The sequence below is a fragment of the Rattus rattus genome, chromosome 3, assembly GCF_011064425.1.
Source record: "Rattus rattus isolate New Zealand chromosome 3, Rrattus_CSIRO_v1, whole genome shotgun sequence".
In the NCBI taxonomy this organism is placed as follows: domain Eukaryota; kingdom Metazoa; phylum Chordata; class Mammalia; order Rodentia; family Muridae; genus Rattus; species Rattus rattus.
In genome coordinates, this window is record NC_046156.1 from 149,202,179 (window position 1) to 149,221,640 (window position 19,462).

At 43.6% G+C, this 19,462-nt stretch overlaps 1 protein-coding gene across 1 annotated transcript; it reads right to left on the reverse strand.

The window, feature by feature from the left end:
- Nucleotides 1-4,011: 4,011 nt before the first annotated feature.
- Nucleotides 4,012-19,453, reverse strand: Atpsckmt (ATP synthase c subunit lysine N-methyltransferase). The gene is made up of 5 exons (XM_032898670.1): nucleotides 19,166-19,453; nucleotides 15,796-16,073; nucleotides 13,671-13,808; nucleotides 12,306-12,356; nucleotides 4,012-4,864 (listed from the first exon to the last, which is right to left on the reverse strand). Exons 1-5 carry the CDS (start codon nucleotides 19,176-19,178, stop codon nucleotides 4,694-4,696), a joined length of 651 nt encoding a protein of 216 aa, XP_032754561.1. The 5' UTR covers nucleotides 19,179-19,453; the 3' UTR covers nucleotides 4,012-4,693.
- Between the last annotated feature and the right edge of the window lie 9 nt (nucleotides 19,454-19,462).

The following is a 19,462-nucleotide window of genomic DNA, read 5'->3' on the forward strand; positions in this document are numbered from 1 at the left end:
GGCAGGGGACAGAGGCAAGATGACAAACAAGCGAGCTTTGCCTGCCTTGTGAATTTGCCAACTGCTACTTACAGGGATTTAGTCTAAGCCTTCTGCCACACTGTCGTTCTGTTAACTGTCACATCACACACACAAGCACACTCACATTCACACTCAAATGTGTGTACACACGCTACAGAGCTGAATTTAAAGCAAACCCCACAAGACCCCACTACCTAACGTATCCAGCAAAATTACAGAGATGTGTGCGGTTTTCTGAGGCTGTTCTGGAGCTTGGTGTTTCATAACAACTTGGACCTGCTGCTTGTTTTCTATCCTGCAGTATGAAAGAAGAGAACTAACTCAACGTCTCCCTTCCACCCTTGGATTAAACCCGGAGATCAATGAGCCACTGTTTGATCAATCCTTCCCGGATAATGTTCACACCATAATATTAAATTAGAAAAATAAGACATCTAATTTCCCCACCTATAAAAGTTATATGGTCCTTTTGCTCATGTTCAATTTGCATCAGTTCATTGAGTCACAAGTGTGCCGCTTCCAGGAGACTCATAATGTGTCATTATTACAGAGCACTTCAATCTAAAGGAAGGGGTTCTGCCTAAGAGGACTCTCAAACCACCAGAGGTTTCTAAGCTGAGAGACATTGTTGCGTTATTTAGATGCAGCTGCCCTTTCCTTTGTACAAATATCCGCCTTCCTATTTAAGTATATGGTCCACCCTGTCTTTAGGAATAATAGGTTCCCTGTGCTTAATACCTGTTTGGGCAAGTGCTATTTTCATTGGTTCTAAAAATTACCTACTTTATAAATTGTGTCCTTCCAGGAAGAGTTCACTTAGTCTTAGCAAGTAAGGGCAGACTGGGCTCTGTTCCCAAGGGCCTCTGGTCCTGTGGGCTGGCTCCTCCTACTTGGGACCATGACATACTCAGAAGTCTGTTAACTTGTCCTTCCAATGAGCACTGAATTCCCTCTGACCTTGACCTCTAGCCCTTAACTCTGATGTCTGTGCCCAGTCTTCATGTTCCCTAAGCTAACATGGAGTCCAAGTAGCTCCTCGCCCCTTTCTGTTAGCCAGTCCATCAGCCAACAGTATGCACAGATTCAGATACTCAAGTCTTGTTCCCATCGACAGAGGTTTGTGAGGATGTTCGGTCTCTATAAGATTATTCTCTTCACAAGGCTGGGAATGGACACCATTCCTTAAGGGAGGAAAGGGAACCATTAGTGAACTATACTGACAAGAGGATTCAAAAGCTGTGTCTATGGGCCAGCAACAGGCTCAGTGAGTAAAGGCCCTTGTCACCCAGCCTAATGATCTGAGTTTGATCCCAGGACCCACATGGTAGGAGAGAACTGACTCCTACAAATTGTCCTCTGTCTGCCTCGTGTGTGTAATTCCCGATTCCCCTGATGTGCATGCACACACACACACACACACACACACACACACACACACACACACACACACTAATGTAAAAGGTATTTTCTAAGTGAGCTTTATCCATTGTAGTTAAACCACTTCCCAAAGTTTAGAGCCCAACATTCCCGAGCTTCACAGTTCATGGCTGTTCTGGTATAATTTAACCTCATTCGTCAGCATCCCAACATTGTGATCACTGTGCTTTACAAAAAATTTAGTAAAAAAGAAAAAGAAAAATGGTCTTGAGAAACTTGCATTTGTGGGGATGGAAGGTTTGGTCAGAATTACACTCTACCTTATACTGACCTAGAGGTTTGTTCAAATGATTCAGGAGGCCCTATGAAGAGTGGGAAAAACCATCATTTCAGTTCATCTTGTGACTCATATATGCTGCAAAGATTGCTTCTGCAACATCCCCACCAAGTGGCTGTCCAGCTTCTGCTTTCTGTCTACAGGAAGAATTTTGAAGTCTAACTTGAGGTGACTTCACAGAGCGCATTTCTTTTTGGGTCTGGCCTCTATCTTAGTCAGGGTTTCTATACTGTACAAACATCATGACCAAGAAGCAAATTGGGAAGGAAAGGGTTTATTCAGCTTAGACTTGCTATTCATCACCAAAAGAAGTCAGGACTGGAACTCAAGCAGGTCAGGAAGCAGGAGCTGATGCAGAGGCCATGGAGGGATGCTGCTTATTGGCTTGTTTCCCCTGGCTTGCTCAGCTTGATCTCTTATAGAGCTCAAGACTACAAGCCCAGGGACCACACCACCCACAATGGGCCCTACCCACTTGATCCCTAATTGAGAAAATGCCTTACAGCTGGGTCTCATGGCAGCATTTCAGCTTGTGTCAAAATGACACACAAAACCAGCCAGTACAGCCTCCTTGTCTACATCTGCCCCAGGATCCTCGTCACTCTCCAAAGCCAATCAGTATAACCTAACTCCAGGGGCAGTGGAGGAGCTCAGGCTCATTAGCAAGGACCCCTTGTCCCAAAACGTGTACGAGTGGGGGGTGACACTGGGCCTTGCACATGCCAGGCCAGGGCTCTCCCAAGAGCTTTTAGTTTCTTTAGCTTTGAATTTTATCAAGTTGTCACTGGTCCCTGATCCCAATCTGTTTTAGACATGAACCATATTTCTGACATTTACCATAGTAGCTAGCTCTCATGAACAAAATCAATCAGTGTCCTTAACCTAGCAACTGATAAAGAGAGAGAAGCCATGCCTCCTAGTACGGAAGCTCCTTGTTGCACTGTTTACTTAACAAAGCACCATCTTAAAGACTAGTTCACAACCTCGAGGAAGCTGGGCAGTACACTTCTATGGATCTCTGAGGTCACAGGACCTAGCACCCAGTGATTCTCACCATAGTAAAGGGGGAAGGGGAAGTTATAAATGACTGCAGTTTGATGCCTTTTACAAACCCATCGGACACATACATAGAAACCTGTGAAATACCTCCAAGGTCCCAAAGACCCTACATCTCCTCACCACATATGTGTGGCAAGGAGCAGGACTGGCCCCTCTCAGTGTGTCTGGATTATTACAGCAGTGGCTGGAGCAGGAGATGAGAGCAAGAGTTGGACAACAAAGTCTGTGCTCCCACCCAGACTGCCCATCCACACAGAACTGACCTCCCAGGAAAACCCAAGGCCAGGAGAGCTAAGGGGAGCAGTAGTCAACAAATGATTTAATGCCCACGCCTTCCATGTGCTCCTCACAAACATTCAAAGCTTCTATTTCTTCAGAGAGCCTCGCACACACTAAAAACTGCTGTGTGTTTTATATTCTACACAAGTGCCGGGGTACATGGTTTCTCATCATGAACCAGTAGCCTCAACAGACATCACACGTCATGAATGACTGATGAAATGAATGTATTCCCGGTTGGTCCTCGCTTACAAGGAAAATATCAAATGTTCCTGTTTTCATCGGTTTAGCGAAATATTCAGCCATCTTTTAAAATTAAAGTCCCATTAGGACATGTGGGATTTAGGTCCCAGATGTAAGAGTGGAGCTCCATTTTTTCTCTGACAAGAGCAGATGAGTTGAGCTGCCGCCATTCAATATTCATTTTTCAGATCTATGAAGCCTGTCTACTCACATGCAAAGATTTTCCTTAACTTGTCTTCTATCTAAATCAGTCTTTTCTCATAAGTGAGAAATGCTAAATAAATGGCTGTTCTCATAAAATAAGAGAAGTGAATAGCAGAAATAATTTGTGACTTCCCTGCATAACGTTCCCAGAGTGTTGGCAGACCAAAGAATGTGTGGTTAGGTTCAAAAACTGATCCCCAAACCCATGTCTAGTATGTCACTGTCCTGGTGCCAGACACTAAGGCTCAGACACAGTAGGTAAGTCACTGTCCCAGGCCTCCTCGGGGAACAGGAACTCAGCTCACATCCAAAAGCTCACTCACTACTTACCCTTACTAACTGCTACACAGATCCCAGCCAGAGCCACAGTCACTCACTGTTAAACCTTACTCTCTGCTCCCTGAACCAAGGATGTTCTCAAAAAGCCTCATCAAATCTAAGATAGTACCACTTAGATTATAGTAACACAATGACACTAAAACTGCCAGCACTGCCAATTAAAGCCATGTGCAATTTATCACAACCCCAATGTTGAAACATATGCGTGTTACATAGTCCATTTACATTTACACACAGTTGTACAGGTACATATTCAATCAATGGAGTATAGTACACCACCAGCCTTAGGGTAAAACATTCCTTGTAAGTATTATAAAATCTAAATGTCACTCTCTGAATCTTTCAGAAAATTAATTTAACTGCAAACTACACAAAGGAGATAAATCTCAGTCATGAACAAAACTACAGGAAATGCAGATGTTTGCATAAGTGCCCTGTCCTCTTCACCCAAGCCATCAAACCATGCTGCTGAGATGACAGCCTTCTTACCCACAGACCGTCACTTACTTTTATGTTCATGCACCCTAGTATATGCAAAGGTAGTGAGCCCATCCAGAATGTTCCACTAAAAGCACATTTTACTGGGGAGGTAAAAGTGGAAGGATCAGAAGTTCAAGGTCATCAGCAAACTCAAGGCCAACCCAGGCTGTGTGAAACTGCCCTTTAAAAAGCAGCAGAGTTTAAACTTAAATGTTTCTCTGAGATTCTGTTCATTTTCTCAAGGAGAGCAGCAGTGACTTGTCATTCAGTGTCAAGGAGCTGGCTCTGCGTCTCAGATGAGGAAGCCCACAGTCCACTGTCTCTGCCGAGTTCTACTGGCCGAGCTGATCACAATCAGGCCCTCTTTCCTTGTGTTCTACAAGCACTCATGTCGTAGGCCCACACAGTGTCAATACCCTCTCCAGTGGTGTGGTCTGGAGTCCAGTGTGGGAAAGGGAACCGACAGGCAATAACTCTAGCACCATCTTCAAGTTCAAACTCAAGTTTCTTCTCCAGCTGTGGCATCTGTGGAAAATAACAGCCATTAGGTTCCCTGAACACTGACAGAGAAGACTTCAAAATGCCTTTCTGCACTTCAAAGGCCCTGAAAATATGACAAAACACATCACCTCAGGCACAAACACTTATCAAGCAATCCATTAACACAAGAAGACATATTACCAGCAGTAACAGGGACATTTTCTAGTACAATCATAAAATAACCTATTTCAGCAAATACGTATCATAAATTTTGCTTTTCTGACAAAAATCATGACATGGCAATAATTAGAATACTATTTTAAATGGCTTACCTACTTACCTACTGCAATACAGCATGTGCCGGGTAGTTAAGACACATTTGTCTACACTTTTACCATCTCTAAACTGACATTACCCTAGAATTACCAGAGCTGGGGTTTTCCCTCAACTATTAACAGTACATCATAGCACCAACATTTAGAGTCTGTGAAATATTGTTTAATTAGACCATGAGAAAGTATACACATTCTATCATTAGAAATAATGTTAGAATGTTTATAACACACTAATGATGCATGTCTTCCCTTAGGGGTTTTTAGTTCTACAAAGTGCAGCCAGAACCTCACATATGCTAGGCACCCCCTTCCCACTAAGCTAACTCTACACCCATAAGAGTGAATTTCTGAACAATATAGATTATATCAATTTTGAATTAATTTTATTACCCAACCTACCAATAAAGTGCTTTTAATATTTGCTGAAAGTATTGACATTTTAATTACATCACATTAGCAACTATTTAAAATTACCTGTATTTGTAAAAGTGTACTAACACCTTCATATTCTAACGTTGTTTGTTTCACTTTCTACTTTTAACTGATTCTGAGATGGTGTAAAATCGTAGACAAGCTGCAAGAACTGAAAAGGGACCCATAAGCAGTCCACCGCGGGCAGAGTTCTACCCAGGGCAGGTTCATTGTTCACCACAGGCTCTTCCTCCCTGAACTCTGCCTCTGTGCCTTCTGAGGAGAAGCTGCACACAGCAATCCTGTTCCTTTCATGCTCCCCATGAGGCTCACCTCAGGAAGCATGTCACTCTACCCACAGTAAGCCCATAACAATTCAGTGATGACGGCACCACCCAAGGAGCCAGCAGTGAGGAATGCTCTTGCTTGGCCATATGGGTTTGTAGTCTCCTAATTTTACTTTTGATTTTGTTTTGTCTTGTGGAACTAGGAGATGAACCTACGGTCTTGTACATGCCGGACAGGGGGTGTTTACCACTCAGCTATATGCCCACTTCAGTCCCTTCTGACATGGAACAGTTCCTATCTTTCTTAGTCTTTCATGGCAATGGACCAAATGACGCTCACCTCAGGTTCTTCTGATATTTACTCCTGATGGCTCAGTGCTTGGAGTGTGGGTCTCTGGCAATGGCCTTGCTGCAAGCCTATGAACTGACCAGAGCTCCAGAAGCCCAGGCGGCCCTTCTGCCCGGATGGCTCCATCAGGCATCTGTTCAGGGTGAACCCTGTATCTCTGTAATGTACTCACGGTCTTCCCTTTACCCTTAGCGACCTGCTGTAGAGTACTGTAAGCACCTTTACTCACAGGTCACCTCTGCCCTAGAAGCAGCATGCACTGAGGATTCTGACTGAACTCAACTTTTACCATAAAGACTCAAAGTGATGGTAGGACAGTAATCCTCCTTCTGTCCTCTAGATGGAGGTCATATTTTGTTGCGAGGAGGAGCTTTCCCTTCTTGTGTCCCCGTCTCCATGCCTGTAACATCTATCTATGGCAAGTAGGAATGTCCATGTTCTAATGGCCCTCCCAACGACTCAGAATTCACTGCTGGTCTTCCTACACTAATGTTCAAAATGTCCAAATCTGCCCAAGGAGCATCTCCTATACCCAGCTTCTTCATCCTTTGGAAATAGTCCCATTAAAAATTCTGAGTACAGGGGTTGGGGATTTAGCTCAGTGGTAGAGCGCTTGCCTAGCAAGCGCAAGGCCCTGGGTTCGGTCCCCAGCTCCGAAAAAAAAAGAAAAAAAAAAAAATTCTGAGTACTTCCTTATGTTTTGGTTCAACAAAAGGTTTCAAGCTTTTGTACCTTCCTTTCTGAAACCCTAGATCAGCAATTCTCAAGGATTCCTGTAATGAAAAATGATACTTCGAAATGAAGATCTAAGCAAAAACCACTCCCTCTGAAAGTAACTACAGCCAGACAGAGAAACCAACAGGGCTCTTGTGAAGGTTTTATTCTTGACTAGCATCTTACAAAAATGGCTTGGAAAAACCTCCATGATATGGACGGAACAAACCCAAATGCTAATGCATCGTTAGACTTGGTAACAAGAGAAAAAGTCCCCTTAAGGAGAGGAGATTTCTATTCTTCCAGTGGCCAGCAAAGATTTTAAAAAGGAATTATTCCTTGAGGGAAAATTAAATACACAAAAAATAAGACAACATGCATTTTTCAAAATATCAGGTTTCTTATGGTAATTTTGTTCATAAAAAGATAATTGTAAGCGTATTCACATTACTATTCTTTTCTCTTTTATAGTTTCTTTTATTTCAGGGTGACTGTCATATGCTAAGTCAAGATAAACCTAAAAATGAAAGAAGCTATTTCAATCATAAGAAATTAACTGACTAAATTACACATAAATATGCATCAATCTGTCCCGATATCACACACGAAGAGAAGCAGTGATGTGTTATGCCTGCCTAATAGAATTCAAAATTATTCATACAATTATGGGTTTCAAAGTGACACAAACTCATCATACCCTAATCATTCTTTAGCTAAAGGCATAAGACAGGCCTATGGCTGACAATGTGACCTGAGACCTGGCAGCTTCCTTCTTCTTCCACTTGGCTCCGAGAGTGAGGACATCTTTACCAGGAGGATCTCCGGAAGCCTTGGCTGGGTATGCCTACTTCTAAGACAAATCTTCGACCTCGGGTGGCTCCTCCCTAAGGTCTGCCTGTCCCTGCACCTGAGGTCTAGACTCTGCTTTACCCAACACTTCCAATGTGACTTCAGGAGCCCACACTGAGCTGACAGAGGGCTCGTCCTATACCTCTCTTCCCCAGCTCAGTTCCTGATGACTCAAACACCCAGGAAGCAGAAGACAAAAAGTAACTGGCCTTGACTCTTCTGTCTCACCAATGCTGGACATGCCCACTACTGCTGCTGAGTTTCCTCTTTGTAGAGCAGCTGGAATTTGACATCTTCTCACCAGCTAACCTACACAAGACTGAGCCTCAGTTCTGTCACCTGGATACCCAAAAGAGCACATAATGTGTCTCCCAATTTCGTGGGTCTGACCTCCATGAAGTTGTGATGGTCTTTTCTACCCTAACCAGTTCCTCTGCCTTCTGCTTACCCTCAACAACTCCTTCCCATAAAAGGACAAGCATCCTTCATGTACCAGCTCTGTTCCCTGACTCATCTCAAATCTACATCACCCTTATCACCTATCCTTACTTACTGTTCTCCAACCAACCATTCACCATTCCAGCTAACGAACCAGCACACACCATTCAGCACTGTCACTGCAGGTCCTTAGCCTGGATGACAACTCACAGATAGTATCCTTCCAGAGATATTGACCTTGCCAAACCCCTTCCCTGCCTCCAATAACCCCTCAGAACATTTTTCTCCTCGAGTATATGGTGTATTCTACATGGGTGTCTCATTCGACATATAATCTTTCTGCTAGTGTAGAGGTATAGGTTGATGTCGTTATGCAGGTGAAGGCAGGTACAGGATAGAACAAGGCCTGTCTGTCATTGGACAAGAAGGAAGGATGGATGGGAGAAAAGTTTTAGAGAGGAGAGGAGAACGGAGCAAAGAGAGGAGCAGTCAAGAGAACATGGAGGTGAATGTTAAGATTTCTCTCTGCACATTTATAGATTCTTATGACTATTGTTACAGGATGAATGTGTACTGGATTTTGTGTTTCTAAATGAGAAAACTATATCTTCTCTAGGTGGTCGATTTATATCCTTATCATTTGGTTGTAAGTTAATTATATGGATGTATTGTACATTGAGTAATTAACATATAAATCTGGTTTTTGGGTTATAGTTTGTTGAGTCATGACTTCACTGGGTTGTTGGGAGTGTGAGCAGAGTCCATGGCAGGAAGCCGTGCTAGGCTATAGAATGCTTAGGGCTAGCATGTCGCAGGGCCATGTTAGCACGGCCCTCGGAACACAATGTCATGTGTCAGGCATAACAACCCACCAAGGGGGGTGAGAAACAGTGGATCCTCTCAGAGTGGGAACTCGCGGGAACCAGGTCATGTGCTTTTTTCAATTATACTGCAACATAGAGGAGCTGTCACAAAGAACATGGTCCTCACATGTTTTTGCTATGTGTGACTGGGTCTTGTGACTGCATGTAGTGTGAACTCATGGGCACTTTGCTCATGTGGCCCTTCTTAACCCTTCAGCGTGTAAACTGTCTGGGGCTCTGGATAAAGTTGACCACTGCATGAGACTTCAGTTCGCCTCATCTGTTGGCTCTGTTCTGCCAGGTCCCACTGCCTCTATAGCAGTGACAAGGTACCTCAGGGTGTGTGTATTTTGTTACTCACTGAGGTAGTCAAGTGATAAGGAGACCCTGTCTCCTGTGCAGCAGCCTTATTATTTGCTCCTTATTATATGAGCAAAGCCTTCAGGCACAGAGGGGCCCAGTGTACAATATTCACTGAAGGACAGGATCAAGGTGCTGCACAGTAGAAAGTCAGGAGCATTAAGACCCACTTCAAGGGACCACTATGGACAGCTTCACAGAAGAAGGGGCAGACAGTCACTAACTAGGCCCAGAGCAGAGTGGGCCTGAGGTCAACAAGAATGGATGGCCCCAGACTCTGGAAGAGAGCGCAGCCAAGTCCATGAACAACTAATAGAGAAATGGCTAAGACAAAGTCACAAGTGGGCAGGGCCACTCCACACCAGTCTCAGAGTCCCTCAGCAGGTTTGGACTTGTCTCTAAGAGAACAGGAAATCACAGGGGTTGTTGTTTGGGGTTTTGCTTTGGGGTGTTTATTTGAGAGAAGGTCTTATGTAATCCATGCTAACCTCAAACACACGATGGAGCCAGAGATGACCTTGAACTTCTTTCTAGTCCTATGCCTCTACCTCCCATGTGCTGGGTTTACAGGCATGTGCCAGCACAACTGTTTTCTGTAGTACTGGGGGCTAAACCCAAGGCTTCATGCACGCTAGGCACACACTCTACCACCTGAACTACATCTCCAGTCTCACAGAGAGTTTTAAACAAAGGCCCAATCAACTTGTTCCATGTTTTGAAAAGAAGCTCTTGTTTCATAAGCTTATGCTATGGTATTTGCAAGCTTCGTAGTATTTAGCAGGTCCAAATGGCATTTGTCATGCTACTTTGATACATGCTACATATTGAAGTGTTAGCACTAATTTCCACTTATAAGTGCCCTGTGCCATTAGGAATAATCCAGTTAGCATCAAAGGCATGGATGAGGATTTACAACGCCAGCTGTCCTCCTCTGCACTTCCCTAAGGATCCGCCGTATCTCCACGTGCCTGTCAGTGCATCGGCTGCCCTGAAACACTTTCCATGGCATGCTGCGTTTACTTTCCGTGGCAGGAGTACTACTGACTGGTGCCCAAGAGAATAGGATGCAGTTTAACAGCATCCTCACACAGACAAGCAAGGACTTTTTCAGGGCCACACAACTATGAGAGGGCAAAGCTGGTCTCCAACTTCCCAGCCAGCACTGTCTCCTGCCCCTCACTACTTCCACTTGAGTAAAGTTTGATGTGGGATGAAAGTGGGGGTTCCATACATGAGACTCAGCCTTCCAGCTCAACAAAAGCCAAATGAGCATTCTGTGCCCCTCACCAACCCACCACATGGAGAACACAAGCTAGCCCAATCTCTTTTTAAGGAACACAACTGCTCTGTGAATTCCCACTGCTCCTCTCTTTCCCTGGGAACAGCGAAATACTCAAATTACTTGGTTGAAAGCTGTCTGTATGTAGGGGAATAAGCAATAATTGCAAATGTATTTTTCAAAATAACAAGACTCACACTGCTCCTGAGGAAAACAGCCCCTGACATAATGTGCAAACCAGCCCTGACTCAGGCAGCAGAGCAGCCTCAACCCAGCATCATAAAGGCCACTGCTGCCCCCAGCTGGGACAAGGCAGCAGGGCTTCAGAGCCTACATGTCAGCCTAGCACCTCTCCAGTATAGGATTCCCAGTAAATCTACTCTCTACACTCCTACATCCAATATGCTAACTATTACATCTTAGAAGGAAAAGGCTGAGCATTATAAGTAGTAAATCACCATGACAAATCCCTATCTAGTCTATGATCAAAAATTATGTTTATTTGTGGGGTGGAAGAGTTGAGACGGGGTCTCACTCTGTAGCCTAGGCTGGCCTCAAACTCACCATAGCCCTTCCTCCCTTGGCCTGCTGAGTGCTGGGATTGCAGGTGTGAGCCCAGGCCTGACCCAAGAAAGTTTTTAAATGATCAGGGAGCAAGTCTTCACACCTGCCTTCACTTTTAGAACAGAAGTACTCTCGGGTACCGTAACAGACATATAAACAGCCACTTCTGTAATAGTGTCGTTGCTGGTTTGTAAAAAGCAAAGACTGCACCATTACACTGAAAGTTCCAATGTGGGGATAAACTTCTCAAGCACTTAAACTCTGACTACCCAGAGATACTCTAGCTCAAAAAGCAACAACAAAAATCTAAGGCATAAATATGAAAACAAAACAACAAAAACTAAATTTCCTTTTCTTTAATTAAAAACTGGATCCGCCACTTAGCAAACATCTAATTCTGCCAAGATTATTATGACTACAATTACAACTTTGAGAAATAAAAGAGGGTTGCTATCTCTGGTCTCTAAGCCAAGAATGACATAAAGCATCCTACCCTGAACGTCTCTGAAAAGCCCATTTTCAGTACAATAGTGGGGTATTCTCACTTTGAACATACCTAATCAAAGTTCAATATTCAGTTCTTTGGCAAATCTGCGAAGTGGAGAAAATTGAAACCAGTCAATGCTCATCCACCCTGAAAATTATCTTCCAGAAAAATTGAAGGAATGATCAATTCAAAGGGAACATCCCATTAACTTCCCCAAGTGATTGCAGCAGGGTGTGAGTGAGCAGTCATGAAAATCACCGACTACACTCACTGCTGGAACCTCATGAAGCAGTTTTCAAACTGCGGTTGTTAAGGCTTTGGGAGATCATTGAGATTTTTTTCTCTTTAACTAAAGTTTTTAAATGTGGCTGAATTCTTAAAGATTAAACTTTGAAGATCTGTAAGTATTTTATTAAACCAAAGAACTGAAATCCAATGTTCCCTCAAAGTCACCAGGAAGCTATCACTGCCTGTGTGTGACAGGTGATGTGTTGCATATAGCTGGTAGTGCCAGCAACAAGCAGGTCACAGGGAATGGGTGCAGACTCACCATCTGGGGCACACCAAAAATAACGACATTCGAGTACTGTGCAAAGGTGACCTGAACAAGATGGAAAACAAAGGTGGGTTAATTCTATTCTAAGTCATGAATCTTGTTTCACAGGAGCCCACACTGCCAGAACAGCCTCAAGAGGCCAAGCAAAAAGAACACATTGCCACACGCACATTGACGCACACCAGTCAAATGCATCAGCTCTTCAAATGCATCCTGGGACTCATCCTCTCATCCTCACTGGGCCTCCTTCAGGGCAGGACTCTGCCCTGCTCCTGGTCATCACCTAGAGCCACCTGTTTCACACTGTGGCATCTTCACCTTTCTAATCATCTTCCTCTTCCCTAAAACAGTACATTTAAAGTACAATAAAATAGTTTTTACAGCAGTTGAAAAAAATGGGTTAAAAGTGCTTTGCCAGCCAAAATTCTTATTGCCCAATAAAAGTCCTATTTACTCTGTGGAGACCACTCAGCTATACAGAGCCTGAAAACGATACAAAGTCCAAGTGCAGTGTCATAGCTGTCGAGGACAGTGTTACAAGTGGTAAATTCTTAGTTAAGAAAAAGCACTTTGTGAAGCTTTCCTAACACAATAGATAGTTTGTGGTTTTATTAAGAGTACAGATAAAAGGATATGAAAGTGTAGTTCTCCACAATTGAGGGGCTCTGGTGGAGGTGCGGGTGAGAAAAGACTCAGTTTTTTTAAAGAGGCCGACCACTGGTGGTTTGACCATGCTCCAGTGAATATATACGCAACACAAAATGGACTCATGGGGTTTTTTTTTCTTTTCTTTTCTTTTTTTGGGGGATGGAGGGGTAAGTTATAAGAGGGGAGGGCAGACCTGGGAGGACTGGGAGGTGTGATGGTGTGCATGATGTGAAATTCCCAAATAATAAAAATATTGAGAAAAAAAGAAGACATAAATGTATTTAGAAAACCCTCATACTTATCAGGACAAGAAGGAATTACCATAGCGTAGTTCATAGACTCTTGGCTCTATCCTCCATCTTTGTCTGTCTCTTAACATGCAAACACACAGAGCAAAGCCAAATACTTACCAAGAATAAACTATGATTTCCAAGTAAAATGAAATATTTCATCATTTCATAAGAAAAAATGAAAATGCTTTAATTTGGTCAATAAATTCTTAGCATTCATATGACTTTTATCAAAACTTGAAGCTTCTACACTAAAGGACGGCCTATTGTAAAATCTATCAGTTTAAAATGCATATACATTTGTTATGCCAAAATATTCGTGTGGACTGTATTTCTCTTGACACACTCTATCAGTCATGGTAATTATGAATGAATAAGGTCCACTAACTTCTGCAGCCCCATCCCCCAGGGTTGTCCATACCTTCCATAGATCTGAAATGTAAAACTTGGCAGAGCCATGCACGCCTTCCCTCCAAGCACGGTATCTGGAGTACCAAACCAGCCACGGATTCAGTTCATACCCGACGGCTGGGAAGCCTGCCTTTGCAGCTGCAATCACCTAACAGAGGCAAGAGGTTAGCAAAAAAAAGAAGTTATCTTGTATGAGAGTTCCCTATCTGTGATTTATAACCCTAAGCCATCCTATTAAAAGATACTCCTTTAGGGCTATTGGGAAAGAGGCAGTGATCAGGGAGAGGAGAAATATGGTAGATTTATTGAGAAGGCCCCCCTCCCTCACTGTAGGCCATAGTTTAATACTTGGTCTCCAATTGGTGGAGAATTAGTAGGAGTGGCCTTACTCAAGGAAGTGTATCACTGGGGGCAGGCTTTGAGGTTCCTTCTCTGCCTTTTGCAATCAATAAGATGTGAGCTTTCAGCTATTGTTCCGATACCCTACTGCTGCTGTGCTACCCACCATGATGGCCCTCTGTAACTGTAAGCCCACCAAAACTCTTCTTCAAGTTGCTTTGGTCATGGTGTCTTATCACAGCAATGGAACAGTAACTAAGACAGGAGCTACAAGAAGGGGTGGGGTGACAGGACCAAAGTTCATGGTGTACACGGACAAAATCTCACAATGAAACTCATTATTTCATGTAAATAATATAGGCTTTAAAATGGCTACTGCCCCTTTGATGAAGATGCCATGTAAAAATCTTATATCTGAAGTTCTATCATTCATAAACAAGACAATGGCCAACTCAAAGTTTTCTCCATTTTGTCAAAGATTTCACCTTGAGTATCGGGAAAGAGATACTCAGGGTTGTTTTGGACAAATGTATCCCTGATTCTGGCTCAGCTAACCCTAGGAGGCTACAAACTGAAAATCTGCATGCCTCTGCACCAGTGGCTGGCAGAGCAGAGGGAAAAATGAAAATGCATGACAGATAATAAGCAGTAAAAATAACCTCCCCATGACCACAGCTTCATGAGCTCCCAGCAGCTGTGGCTGCCTGCACAAGATAAAGCCAGGCAGCCTTGTAGCTTAGAAGGAAGGGTGCTCACAAGCCCCATCCCAAGCCAGATGAAAGCATCTCGGGGATGGACAACTGAACCACAGGAATTACTTAATAGAACAGAACTAAAAATTGCTAAGGTGGGAAATATTAAAGTTCAGATTTTGCCACAGTATAAGAAATCTTTTTAAAGCTATATAGAGAGCCTTTACTGTCTCTGTCATGATTTCAGGTCTCCCCAACAAAGCCAATGTCCACGGGACTAAGAAGGTAGTGCAGTCTGGCTGGTCTGTGCACACATGCTGCCAGAATACAAGCCTTTCCCATTGTCTCCACTCCTGCTCATCAGGACCGGCCACCTGCCTCAGCTGACCGGCCACCTGCCTCAGCTCACCCGCCAGTCAGTGAGTGACCTTTTCTTAGAGAGATTCAGGCTGGGATCATAAGTTGAAGCCACTAAAATTCGGAATTTCTTTTTTAGACAAGGCATCATGTAGCCCAAATTCTGTATATAGAAGAGGTTAGCCTTGAAGTCAAAATCCTCCTGCCTCCATCCCCCAAGTACTAGGACCACAGCTACATGCAGTTAGTCCTATCTTGAAATCCTGTCTTTAATCAAGTAGGGACTCACCAAAAGTGAAGAGCTTCACTTCTCTTATTTAACTCTCTTATCAACTCCTAGGAAACACTCCTTACCCATGTATCAATATAGAAAAATGTAAAGCAAGCATCTAAGCTCCAAGAGTAAAGACAATTAAACACCATGGTCAGCACGTTTCTTGTGATTATGCCACCTTTACTGGACCAAAAATTCTGATAGACTATTTTATAATTAGCAATTAACTGCTCCTTTCTCTCTGGCATGCTTACAGAGCTCTTTTCCTCCAGGGGAGAAAAAAAAAAAATCAATCACAGTAAAATGAACTCTGAGCACATGCTGGTGGTACAAGAGTTTAGCCAAACACAAAATAGAACACACTTTTAAAACTGTCATATTTGGCAAATCTTTGCAGAAGCCTCATAATAAAAATAAAGCAGGAAATTTAACAACTCTGGCTCCAAACCTTAAAATGTTTTAGGATAACTCACAATCCGTCCATCACCACTGCCAATGTCCACCAGAGGTCCTCTTCTGTGTTGCAACATCTTGACAACATTTTCAACCTGCCTCGAAGTTGCAGGTACAAATGGTAAACAAACTTTCCGGAGGGCTGGAGCGATAAATGGCGTAGTCACAGCATACACTGTCACCAGGGCACCACCAATGACCCCAGTAATCAAGAACCCCCAATTGCTTGTCTTCAAACTGTCAGATTCCGGACTTGTAGGAAGAACACATCCCGACTGCCTTTCTTCCTCAGGCGTTTCTAGGTTGAGCCATCGAGAGAGATCAGAAACACATGGAGCACACACTAGAAAACAAAGGCTACATCTTCTCAACAACTCTTCTGACACCGATTCATGCTTTGTGTGTCTGTGTGTCTGTGTGTGTCTGTCTGTCTGTCTTCCCGAAGAGGCCAGAAGAGGGTATCAGATTCTCTGGAGCTGGAGTTTCAGGTGGTTGTGGCTTCCTGACATGGGTGATGGGAACCAACCTTGGGTCCTCTGTAAGAGCAGCAAGTACTCTTAACACCTGAGCAACCTTTCCAGCACCACTAATCTCTTTTAAAGGACAAATTCATTGAATACTGTATAAAATTCTAAATGACTTCTAAATCCCACTGTCAAAATTAATTTGGTAAATTTCTTCAATATTAAAGAAAATTAACATCTTCTATCTAATGTACTGATTTAGTGTGTCTGGGACTCTAGTAATTAATGCATTATCTCAGTATCCATTACTGCAAGTTTTAATCATAAAACTTCACATTTAATAGTCTGAACAAAGAAAGCCTCAGCTTAGAAACCCAGCGTTTTTAGACTTTACTAGGACAGAATTAATACAAATACAGTTTGTCCATTTAATGTGTACAATTCAACAGGTTTTAGTATAGGTGTGTGAAACCCTCACCAGTCAATTAGAGAAGATTTTTATTGCCCAAGAACCCTTTATCCTTCAGCTGTCATCTCCCCACCCACCCTAAGTAACCACTACTTTAGCCTCTACTTCCTCAACTTTGGATTTACAGAAGTAGCTTCAAAGGTGACTTATATCAACCAGCTTGCAAAGGCCAGGGAGATGGCTCAGTGGGTAAAGTGTTTGCTTTTCAAGCAGATTCCCAGAACCCATGCAAAAGACAGGTACAAACACAGCACTGGAAAGTGAAGACAGACCCCAGTGACAGGCATCGAGCCAGCCTAGCAAAAACAGGCAAGTTCAGTGAGTGGAATACAACAGAAATATCTACTTTAAACTATGGCCTACGTGGTTACATATATGGAACTCCTGCACACACATGACCATGCACGCGTGCGCGCGCGCACACACACACACACACGCACACACACACACACACACACACACACACACACACACAGTATTTGGTCTCTCACAAACTTACATTTAAAATGATGTCTTCTGGATTCATTCATGTTGCTCCTTATCAGTACCTGATTCATGTTTACAACTGAACATAAGTATTATTATTTAAATAAGAAGTATTTCTATCATACAGGCAGATCACACTGTATCTATTTGGGCGATGACAGTTAAACACGTGTCAGATGGCCCAGGGTGTGCCTCACCTGTAGACACACGTACCATCTCACAAAGCCAGAAGGTAGACAATGAGGCCCTGGTCTCCAGGGGCTCCGAGCTGGCCTCTGAGTTGTAGGAACCAACTGAGGCAAAGGATGCAGGAAGTGTCAGACTGTGTATGAGCACCTGAAGGAATACAAAGGAAACATAGGGAACCTAAGCAGAGGATCTGAACTGAGGGCAAAAGCATCGAGCCACTGGACCAGTCCATGAAGAACAGAGTGGGAGTAGAGCAGAAGCCAAACAGGAAGGCAGTCTGTGATCCAAGTGGGAGTCTGCTTGCTCCGTCACCACATGGGACCCAGAAACTAAGTACAAGTCAGGTTCAGCAACAAGTGCCTTTGCTTGCCTGTGCCATCCATCAAGTCCTTCCTGACCCCAGCTGGATTCCAACAGAGGAATGGATACAGTGTATGTATGTATATACATGGAGCTTTATTCAGTTTTAAACTAATGGCTCAGAACTACCATGTTTTCTCTGAGGTAGAATCCTGTTTGTATCTGAGTGTGTGTGTGTTGTGTTGTGTTGTGTGTGTGTCAGAGGAGGAAGAGGTCCGAAGGTGGAAGGGGAAATAAGTGAGGGCAGGAGACAAAATACTACATGTTTTCTAATGTGGAACCTAGACTTTATGATATAGTATATGCATCTATGTGATAAATAACTAGTTGGGGAACAATGAGGACCAAGTGGGAAGAGTGGAGAGGATAATGGGGACAGTTACTTATATGTCATGGCAAGGTACAACATAATGATTCATTCACACACACACACACACACACACACACACGACTAAGAACTATATATATGAAAATGTCATAATGAAACTTTAAAAAAAAAAAAACTTGTCCTGAAATGTCAATCTGTGTCCTTTTGCTACATATCCACGATTGATACTAGGAGTTATCTTAGCATTCAGACAAAAAAATAAGATGCAGAGGACACCGTTAAGAGATTTTCTATTCTTCTCAAATTAACAAGCAAAATGGATTGCAGAATCCACCATCTGAACTTCTTAAAGCCCAAAAAAGCATCACTGAGTCTAAAAGACAGAAAGTTAGACATTAAGGCAAGATTAGCAAATCACCACCTGTATGACAGTAGGTTGGCTTTCAGGTCTGCGCTGTTACATGCATTCTAATTTTGAGTACCTAATAAAAACCGACAATACTTCAGGGACAGCTTCTATTCTGTGGGGTACGGGTGGAGACAGTGGAAACTCGCAACAAATAAACCTCAGCTTATAAATGAATCGTGATTTCTGGCAGATGTACAGAGCAATTACCCTTATGGGGTATCTTTCTAACAGCAAAACGCTAGGGGAAGAGACTCTGAGCACCAGGCCGTGCTACTTTGTCTCCACCAAGCAGGACACTCGTGGGCAAGTCACATGATCTGTGTAACCTGGGAAGTTATGAACAAATACTGCGTGCCGACGACCAAGGATGTTCTCCCTGACGTCCAGCAACCTTGTGAAGTAGGTATTATTCTTATTACTGCTATCTTTGCAGTAACTCAATAACTCAAAGCAGCAGCTAGTTCGCGACACGGCGAATTCTAACAGGCCTAGGATCGTATGCACGGAGGGGCGGAAAGCAGCCCCCAGCATGCACTGCGGTAGCCTCGACCCAGCCAAGAAAACACGGGCCGGCGAGGGGCGGAGAGCTCGGCAGCCACGCGCGCCCGCGGCCATACCAGCCGGCCGTGCTTCATGCGCGCCACAGACAACTCAGCCGCCCGCCTTCATGCCGGTCAAACCTCACCTCCTCTTTCCATCGCGCGAAATTTCCGGGGAGACCGGAAGTGGAATCTACCAACGTCTCAGAGGCGGGGTGGCAATAAAGGAAAAGAAAAATGTCTTAAGGAAATTAGCTCCCCGCTGCAACTCTGCATTCAGAAAAATTCAAAACCCAAATCCTTGAATCGGTGACTGGATTAGGTCTAGTAGCATTTGTGTTCTAGACGCTGCCTTCTAAGTTTGGAACACCCCCTCGGTTCAAGGAGGACAGACGTTTCCAATAGCGGCGGCTTCCAGAAGGTACTCTGTGGCGTAAAAAAAG

Coding starts and splice junctions, on each gene's coding strand:
- Atpsckmt (XM_032898670.1), bottom strand. Junction 13,809..15,795: donor GCAGTGGTGATGGACGGATT/GTGAGTTATCCT, acceptor TGCCTCTGTTAG/GTGATTGCAGCTGCAAAGGC. Junction 12,357..13,670: donor ACATTTCAGATCTATGGAAG/GTATGGACAACC, acceptor CATCTTGTTCAG/GTCACCTTTGCACAGTACTC.